The sequence below is a fragment of the Desmodus rotundus genome, chromosome 1 (assembly GCF_022682495.2).
Source record: "Desmodus rotundus isolate HL8 chromosome 1, HLdesRot8A.1, whole genome shotgun sequence".
Taxonomy (NCBI): Eukaryota; Metazoa; Chordata; class Mammalia; order Chiroptera; family Phyllostomidae; genus Desmodus; species Desmodus rotundus.
The window spans coordinates 31,506,408-31,515,720 of NC_071387.1; the positions used below are offsets into that span (position 1 = coordinate 31,506,408).

Consider the following 9,313-nt stretch of genomic DNA (forward strand, 5'->3'; position numbering starts at 1 on the left):
ACATCCTAGTCCATATATTTTTGTCCACGTATCTGTTTCTTTAGGATGCATTCCTAGAAGTGGAATTGCTAGGTCATAACAGTAGGCACATTTAAAGGCTTCTGATACACACTGACAAAACGGCACTGCCAATTTACGCTCCAGGGCTACTGCCAATTTTTCAAAAGAACTAAATAAGGAAAATCTGGTGCATATTATCTTTGATTAGACAGCACAGGCTGATGAACTCCATGCTTTTGCCTTTGGCCATAATTAAGCAATTCTGAACTACCTTGTTAGTTATTGACACCTGCTGACCAGAAGCTAATTGGCTGTCAGATTTTGGAACAAGAAAATGAGTAACTTAAAACCTATAAACTGGGGTATGGTGGAGGGATGGGGAGAAAAGGCACACAACTGTAATTGAATAACAATAAAAAATTAAAATTAAAAAAATAAAACCTATAAACTTTTGTCTGGGCGGGGCGGGGTGGGGGAAGAGAGAAGGGCGAAATATTTCAAAGCTGTGACCCATGAAGTGTTCCTAGTTTTAAAGAAGCATTGGGAATGACTGAACTGCAGCGTCTGGCATGGGCCCTTGTGTACGTTAAGTACTGCAAGTATTGCCTCGTTCCCACTTCTACAGATGGGGCACGGCGGCCCTGCCAGTGTGTGCACCCTCAAGTCCCCTGACTCAAAGTCCAGGCTGCTGCCCCAACTTAATGCCACTCAGAAGTGGGCCACCCACTTGCCCCACCCGGCCCTACACCAGCGGGCGTCACGCACCTACAGCGCTACCCTGGTGGTGGGACGAGGCGGTGGCGGCGGCGGTGACCAGACGAGGTTTCGCAGGCTACCGCGCATGCTCCGTCCTGCACTCAGCCTCCCGGCGCCAGGAGGCGTGCTCTTCCACGCTGCTCCGCCCCCGAGCTGTTAGGATTTGAATCTCCGGCGGGCTGTGTCCGGAAACATCTACGGGTCAGCTAGGCATGGAGAGCCCGGTCCTCAGGACTCGGTGCCCGGTGCAAGAGCAGCGTGCCCGTTGGGAGCGGAAACGCGCCTGCACCGCCCGGGAGCTGCTAGAGACCGAGCGGCGCTACCAGGAACAGCTGGGGCTGGTGGCCACGGTGCGGTCCCGCACTCTCTCTCGTTTGGGGCGAGGACCCCAGGGTTTGGGCGGGTCTCTGCGAGGTCGGTGATCCCGAGTCCGGAATCGGAGGGGGTGGTCTTGCTCTGTCCGCCTGCATTTAGGGGCTGGGGAGACTACAGATTTCAGCTACGCCTTGGCCTTTGCATCTTCCTGCAGACTAGATAACGGTGTTCTCTCCTTCCGTAGTACTTCGTGAGGATTCTGAGAGCCAAGGGCACCCTGCGACCTCCAGAGCGCCAGGCCCTGTTTGGGCCCTGGGAGCTCATTTACAGCGCCAGCCAGTGAGTGGAAGGAGCTTGAGAAGAGGGAATGAGGGAATGTTCTGGCTTTGCAGTTGGAGAGACCCAGGTTCATATTCCGAGCCTGCCAAAGACCTCACCTGTGGCCTTGGCCCCGTGACCACTTCTCCATCTGTAAAATGGGATAACAGCACTATCTCTAGGGCAGGGTTATAAGAATTAAATGTGGTGCGTGAGCAGTTCTTCGGTAGCTCTTTTATTGTCCTCACCCACGCAGAGAGCTGCTTCCTTACCTGGAAGGAGGGCACTGGGGACAGGGGCTGGAGGGCCTCTGTCTGCACCTGGAGCTGTACACCCAATTTGCTGCCAATGCAGAAAAGTCCCGGACAACCCTGCAGGTAACCTGAAGATGACCTCAAGTCCCTCCCTTCTTCCTCTCTTGCCCTATACATTTGCTCTTCATCTGGAGACCTAAACTTCATTCCTCCTGATCCTGCATTTATAGAGCCCTTGGGTGTCCGGTTCTGTGCTGAGTCCCTGTAGGGAGGGAGATAGGGGTTGGCTTAGTAGCACACAGCTTACTGAGGGCTGGGCATGTGTACACAGGTGAATACAATGTAAGGAGTGGCTTCTCTGCTGCCAACACTTTCCTCCTCACTCCAGGAACAACTAAGGAAAAGCAAACGTTTCCGGAGGTTCGTGAGGCTTCAGGAAGGCCGCCCTGAGTTTGGGGGCCTTCGGCTCCAGGACCTGCTCCCTCTGCCTCTGCAGAGGCTCCAGCAGTGAGTGAACTCACCCTAACTTGGCCAACTTCTCTTTCCTGAATCTGTCCGACTGACTGCTGCCTTGCCCCAATGCCTCTCTCCTGGGACAAATTGCTCCCTCAATTCTTTTTGCAAGTGTAAGTGTGAACCCACTGGAGTGCCTGGAGTCTGCAGCCTCAGGCCCTTCGCTGGGACTGTAGTAGACCTCTACACTGAAGTGAGGGGGCCTGTAATAGGGCTAGTGACAGGGTGTTTGGAAGACTTTGCTGAGAAGAGAGGCTGTCCTACCTTAGAATTTCTGGAGTCTGCCCTTGACTCATCAGTGTAGGATGGGAAAGGGCCATGTGGTGTGAGCCCAGGTTTTGAAAGAGGGGATATAATAGCCAGAAGCAGATCTTCCCTGGCTTTGCAATGCAACTATACGTAGGGGGTTATGTGTGTGTCAGGCACAGGGAATTTTGCCCAGCTCTACTTCCCCTCATAGACTTCCAGCTGTCTACTTCTAGGTATGAAAATCTTGTTGTTGCTTTGGCTGAGAACACAAGTCCCAACAGCTCCGACCACCAACAGCTCACACGTATGTTCTTGCTCTGCCAGAATTTGGGCAGAAGGCTGCCTTTCTTATATCCCTCTCTGGTTGTGGTCTCCAGCCGTGTCTGCTATGGCCCTATCTTCCTTCAACACGTACACGATGTTCCTATTTTTCCGCCTACTCTTCAAGAAGTTGGGTCCCAGCCCCCATGGGTATAGCCTGTCTTTCACCACTACCAGTCCCCAGAGTCAGAGGTGTGCTGGAAATGGGGTTGGGGATGTCACTCCAGGGGCTGCTCGGCTGATAAGTGAGACCGCCCAGAGAGTCCACACCATCGGTCAGAAACAGAAGAATGACCAGCACCTCCGGCGTGTCCAGGCTCTTCTCAGTGGACGCCAGGCAAAGGGGCTTACCTCAGGTAGTCTGTGTACTTGCCCCTCAGCCCTCATCTTCCCTTTTCTTACTCACCCCACTTCCTCAGTGTTACCAGCACATACCCCTTGTTTGCTCAGCCTCCCTTTCCTTCTACTCCCGTGGAGCATGGTCCTGGAGCTACATCAGAATAACAGCTCTCCCATCCCTCAGGTCGCTGGTTCCTACGCCAGGGCTGGCTGTTAGTGGTGCCTCCCAGTGGGAAACCTCGGCCCCGAATGTTCTTCCTCTTCTCTGATGTGCTTCTCATGGCCAAGCCTCGACCCGCATTGCACCTGCTGCAGCGTGGCACCTTCATTTGCCGGGCCCTCTACCCCATGGCCCAGTGTCAACTCCACAAGGTCTTTGGCCACTCGGGAGGCCCTTGTGGTGGACTGCTCAATGTAAGTAAGAAGGGAGTCCTAGGTAAGGTAGGAGAGGCCTCAGATACCTACGCACCCTTTTATCTCTTTGGCCTGGGTCCCTTTCATAGGAAATGAGCCATCTACATTGAGAGAGGATAACTGGGTTTTAGGGTTCATACCTAGTTCTTACCTCAGTCCTAAATTACCCGCGTGGGAGCAGCCAGGCCTTCAGCTTTAGCCTGGATCTTTCTGAGCCATGCACTGAGAGGTAGTCTCTTCCTAGCTGTCCTTTCCCCACGAGAAGCTACTGCTTATGTCCACCGACCAGGAGGAGCTGGTGCACTGGTACCACAGTCTGACTCTGGCCATCAGGTAAGCTGTGTCTTTCCTTGGTAAGAGTGTTGTGATGAGGTCCAGGAACTGGAGATGAGCAGTTCTGATCCTATGTCATGTCCTACATCTGTCTGGGACATCCTCTTCTTCCCCCTTCCCCCCGTGGGTGATTTTGTCTGAATAGAGTGCTCATCCCAATGCCTGAACTGTCTTCTCTCCACAGCAGCCAGAAGAACTAGAAGAATCTTACAAATTCCAGAACCCAGGATACTTCTGGGATAGGTCAGGGTCAGGAGTACAAAACTAAACACAGAACCCTTCATGGTTTGAGAAAGGTCATTTTGGGTTTGCCTAGAACTGAGTTATTTGACCAGATCTTAAGAATCAAGAAACCAAGTCTGACCGAACTGAACCTCCGCCACACCAGCCCCTCCAGCACAGATGAGGGGACTGGGGGCTGATAAGTTTGGTGTTCTGTCTACGGCTGGTCATCTATCAAGGTTTTGGCTTTGCAAATGTGGCTATTTTTATAGTTTTATTTTCCTACTGGATTTAAGTAAAGCTTTTTGGTTGTTGTAGTTTGTTTTTTCTGGGAAGGCCTTTCTCAGTTATGTGATATGAGAAAAGTGACTTTTGTGCCCTGAAGGCTGGCATGACAGGGCCTCATGAATACAAGGAGAAGGACTGGAGCTCCCTCTATCTTCTTAGCTCTCGCACTGGAAGGCGGCCTCTTTTTGTCCTAATAAGGGAAGCTTTTCTAGAAGGGCCAGTTGTTCTTAGGCACCTAGTATGGGTGTGTGTGTGTGACCAGCTGGAACGGAAAAAGCACACAGGAGCATCCAATCACAAGAAAAGACTTTGTTTTACTGAACCTTCAGCTGCTGCCCCTCCTTCCCAGAGGGGGCTGTGACTGGGGCCCCTTGCTGCAGCCTTGCTGCATCTTCTCCTCAGCCCCTGCTCCACTCTCCAAGGAGTAGCCAAGTTCCTTGTCTCTGTGCCCCAGTTTACGTGCTCTTCCCAGGCCTGACTATCAGCAGCCTCCTCCTCTTCCTCCTTCACACATAAGTCCTCAGGAAAGGGTATGCTGGCCTCTGTGAGGGGAAGATCGGTCACGCTCCAGTTTCAGAGACTTTGTCTCTACCGCCACCCGACTCACCCCCAGCCTGTTACCTGGTTCTGGATCCTCCACACCCTTGTTTGGCTTGTTCTTTTGTAGCAGCTGGTGGATGGTGTGTAACTTCATATTCAGAAGCTCCTGCTGTGCTCCAGCCAGGATAGTCACACTGCAAAGATGTCCACTCAGAGGCTGCCCAATCTACCTATCTGTGTCCCCACTTCACACCTGCCACACGTTGCTCTCCTCACCTCTCAAAAAGGGGGTCCAGCTGGGCCATCAGATTGTCCAGGTGTTGCTCTGTCTGGGCCAGCTGTTGTATCAGCTGGACCAGCTGTTGCTCTGGAGGTAAGGGAGAAAAGGAGAGCAATGGTTATCTACCTTCTGCTGCCCCCTAGTTCCCCATCAAGCACAGACTTCCGCAGAACCCACCTGACTGCAGTGATTCCTTCTTGCCTGCCTCCTCTTGGAGAACAGCAGCCTTATCTTCCCCCTGCTGTAGAAGAAGGAAAGAGCCATACTGCAGCAACAAGGTTCCCCATCACTTCAGTCTCCAAGCCAGTAAGAGGAGAAGGATAATTTGAAGCATGGAAAACTACTGGATTTTCACCTGACGGAATCACAATCACATCTAATCCAGCTCCTCACCCAGAACATGAAGCAACCTGTCAGTCGCCCTCACGTGTGGTCAGTCTACTGCAACACCTCCAGGAAAAGAGCAGCTCCCTCCAGTTCGATAAAGCTCTGGTTGTGTGTTTATATACAAAGCCAATCATATTCTGTCCTTCATGTATCTTTACATTGTGCTGATTAGAGCCTTTCAAAAATCATGTCTTTTCAACATGACAGCCCCTCAGAAAATTGAAAACAATGGTCATTCTGCTCCCCACCCCTTCCCCACGTCTTCTCTCATTTAATATCCATCTTTTTCAGTCAGTGTTCTTTTGACAGTTTTCTCTGGTTGCTTTACTGAGTTTGTGCTCTTAAAGCAGTTCCCTGAAGAGAATAAAATTCTCCAGGAGTGATCTGACCAGAGATAAAGCACAATACTTTGTCCCCAGCGTTTATTTGGGAAATGAGTCGTCACATCACACAAATGGACTTTACTAGCCAAATAAACTAATAAACTGCTGTTACTATGTTTCTTTCAGGCTGTTACTTGGGTCCAAGAATAGAATTTCTCTCCCAGTTAAATTTCATTAAATTCAGTCCTTTATCCTACCTTGTCAGGTCTACTGGGGATCATGCTCAGCTACCCCAGTTTTACATCATCTCCAGATTCATTCAGCCCTCTTTCTCAACGCAATTGAGTGACAGGGCCAGGGCTGAAGATACAGCCCTGGTAGGTACCACTTTCCGTTTCAACAGTTTCAATCCACCAAAATGTACTGTCAGTTCATTTGGGAAATCTGCAGCAACAAGGTTCCCCATCACTTCAGTCTCCAAGCCAGTAAGAGGACAAGGATAATTTGAAGCACGGAAAACTACTGGATTTTCACCTGACGGAATCACAATCACACACAGGAGGCATTTGGGAAGGGCCTCCTTCCCAAGAACATGAGCCTGCTTGGTACCTTGTCTACAGTAATCAACCTCTTGTACCAAGGTCGGAATCTCACCAGGCACCCCACTTTTATACTTATGGACACTGGCTGGCCCATACCCTTCACATCCATTACCTCGCTAGAAGCTCAAAATAACCCCATCATGTAGGAAAGTCAAGGAATTACTGTTCACTTTATAGACTGACCGGAAGATGTCTCCTGTTCTCGGTACCATAATGCCCCCATGGGAAATTTAGGCCCGGGGCATCCACACCCCTTGTCTTCCCGTACCTGCAAACACTTGTACAGCACAAAAGCCACGACAGCCGCGGTGTACAGCGCCCCCAAAGGCAACGCCCTGGCCTGCGCCCGCTCGTGTTGGGCCTTGGGCGGTGGCCGCCGCCGGGGTTCCGTCGCCCTAGGGCCGATCTGGGAAGCGTCCCCTGCGGAGGAGGGCAGAGGAGGGTCAATTGAGCTGGGACCTGGGATTCGTGGGCATTCCCAGCCTCCCTCCAGCAGCCCTCATTGGTACCTGGGTATGCCCGGAGGTCAGGGCTGGAGCGGTCTCCGACGACCGCGGGCAGCGCAGACACAAGTAGCAGTCCCAGTACAGAGACGAGTGCGACTGCACTCGCCATCGCAGGCGACAGACTGAAGGTCCCGGGGCCGCCGGAGTTGGCTGAGCGTCCCAGTGCGCCTGCGCACGCGCGCCGATTTCTCATTGGCCGTCCCCAGAAAAATACGCCCATCTCAGCTGTGGGCGGGCCATGTATTATTTGCATAGGGCCATTGGCCCAGCTTTCCGAAATTAGTTTATTTCTTATCTGTTAAAGTATTCTATATGAGCTGGAATACCTCCAGAAGCATTAGGAGATTTGCCAGGAAGTAACTTTTATTTCTCAAACCATTAACGTTATCACCCTAACCAAAAGATAAGTGTTTTGATAGGTTTATAAATAACACCATTACTACACCGTGTGTGCAGCCCGTGCTGAAGGCCTGTTTCCTAGGCTACAAACGGAGGACCCAGTTCCTTACCTACGCCTAGGGGAAAGTCCCCGGACCCCGAGCAGAGAGTGCCACGTGCGCACGCACGTTGACCTTCCCTGCTTCACACTGCTAAATCCGCCAAGAAGCCTCCCGCCCGGGCAGCTGAGCGGAGTGTAGCAGGGGTTGTCGCCCGTCAGCTCTTAATAGTTACACAGGCAGTGCGCCCGCGCACCAACCACACGGGGCTCATTCTCAGCGCGGCTCTCCTTTTATGGAGTAGGAGATCACAGTCTTGAATTTACGTTATGTCCTAATTCTCTTTGTGTTATCTTTGTATATAGATCGTAGGCTAGTGATTTCCGCTGCCCTTCCCTTTCTTTGCACAGTTAACGTCTTCACAATCTGCAGATCTGAGCTCTTGTGTTCCCTCCATTCCCTTCAGAATCGTTAATTTCCAGTTGATTCATTAATACAGCTATTGTACTTTCTTCAAGTCGCCATTATGTCAATTATATCTCAATAAAGCTGGAAAAAATCCATTTTTAATTCATTATAAGTTCATTAACACCCTGGCTGGGTGCTCAGTTGGTTGGAGCATCATCCTAATACACCAAGGTTGCAGGTTTGATCCCCAATCAGGGCATATATAAGAATCAACCAATGAATGCATAAATAAGTGAAACAACAAATCAATGTTTCTCCCTCTCTCCCTTCCTCTCTCTCTCTCTAAAATCAATAAATATTTTTTAAAAAGTCAATTAGTTAATTAATTGCCACTAGACCATAAATGCCATGGAAGTGGAAACCATATACCTTATTCATTACCATTTTATTCCTGTAGCCTAGCACAGCACCTGGTTCTGGCAAGCACTCGATGAACCCTTGTCAAATGAAATAAATGTTTTCAAAACGACCCAACAGGTAAATGTAATTAAGCTTTTTAAATTTATTTATTTAATTTATATTTTTTAGGCTTTTTTTAATGAGGAAACTCATATTCAGAAAAGTTGTGTTGTTAATCAGGTAAGAGGCAAGGTGGAGATTGCAACAATTCTCTGCCTCTATATCATCCATCTCACATCATACCCAGGCCTTCCCCGTTTTTGCCTTCCAAGACTTCTCCAGGCAGACTTCAGTAGTCTCCCTCTGTTCCACACTGTCTTTCATAACTGTTTAGGATATGCTGGGTCGATTTCCTAATTAAGACCAAGAGCTCTTTGAGGAAAGAAACCACTTCCCACTCACATTTGTATCTCCGGAGCTTGGCACATAAGCAAGCAATTGGTACATGTGTATTAAATGAAGGAAGTACTTGTGTTTTAAAGAAATGAATGAAATACGGTGTATCTTCTTGTCTTTCCAGAAAGGAAAGGGGAACCCTACGGAGAGACCCGCACCCAGGGGAGTTGCCCCTAGCTGACCGCCCAGAGGCAGCCTAGCTTGTAGCGCAGTGTAGTCCAAACCTTGGCTCCAAGTCAGTCGATGTGGTCAATGGAAATAAGTGGTTCAAACCGGGGATAAGATGATAAATGCCCCCCACCCAGCTGATGTTGCCTTCAGGAAATTTGGGCCCACTATTGCCAGGTATTCTTATTGTTTTTTCCAAAAAAATCAACATACTGGAATTTTTTAAAATTGGAAATCTCCCACTTTTTAAATGTTGACAAGGGATACTTAGGGTATTTGACAACTGAGTGAATCATTAAAAAAATTCTCCTGTGGGACAAAATTATTTTCAGTAATAATTACAAAATGAAATAAGTAATAAGGGCCAAAAAAGAAACTAGCAGTAAGGGTCAGATATTCAGGGGGTTAAGCCCTGACCAGTGTGGCTCAGTTGGTTGGGTGACATCATGTAAAGCAAAAGGGTGCTGGTTCGATTCTTGGTCAGG

The 9,313-nt window shown here is 49.7% G+C and overlaps 2 protein-coding genes across 3 annotated transcripts; one reads left to right on the forward strand and one right to left on the reverse strand.

The window, feature by feature from the left end:
- Positions 1-622: 622 nt before the first annotated feature.
- On the forward strand, positions 623-5,050 carry ARHGEF39 (Rho guanine nucleotide exchange factor 39). The gene is given in 10 exon segments (XM_024559981.4): positions 623-931; positions 933-1,106; positions 1,316-1,410; positions 1,646-1,766; positions 2,032-2,150; positions 2,639-2,709; positions 2,954-3,082; positions 3,250-3,479; positions 3,724-3,812; positions 3,997-5,050. Coding segments are annotated over 10 exon segments (1,350 nt in total). The 5' UTR covers positions 623-625; the 3' UTR covers positions 4,013-5,050.
- On the reverse strand, positions 4,617-7,122 carry CCDC107 (coiled-coil domain containing 107). 2 transcript variants are annotated; one of them, XM_024560154.3, is made up of 6 exons: positions 6,964-7,122; positions 6,723-6,874; positions 5,320-5,380; positions 5,139-5,229; positions 4,944-5,056; positions 4,617-4,864 (listed from the first exon to the last, which is right to left on the reverse strand). In XM_024560154.3, exons 1-6 carry the CDS (start codon positions 7,067-7,069, stop codon positions 4,617-4,619), a joined length of 771 nt encoding a protein of 256 aa, XP_024415922.1. In that variant the 5' UTR covers positions 7,070-7,122. The 2 variants fall into 2 exon arrangements, with proteins under 2 accessions (XP_024415922.1, XP_024415921.1); XM_024560153.3 differs by having other exon boundaries at positions 5,320-5,383.
- Between the last annotated feature and the right edge of the window lie 2,191 nt (positions 7,123-9,313).

What these genes read in the sequence shown, in the direction of transcription:
- CCDC107 (XM_024560153.3), bottom strand. Translation starts at nt 7,069, where the DNA reads ATGGCGAGTGCAGTCGCACTCGTCTCTGTACTGGGACTGCTACTTGTG. An exon ending in TGCTGTACAAGTGTTTGCAG is followed by an intron (nt 5,384 to 6,722) that starts GTACGGGAAGAC and finishes CTTCTTCTACAG; the next exon opens with CAGGGGGAAGATAAGGCTGC. An exon ending in GAAGGAATCACTGCAGTCAG is followed by an intron (nt 5,230 to 5,319) that starts GTGGGTTCTGCG and finishes CCTTACCTCCAG; the next exon opens with AGCAACAGCTGGTCCAGCTG.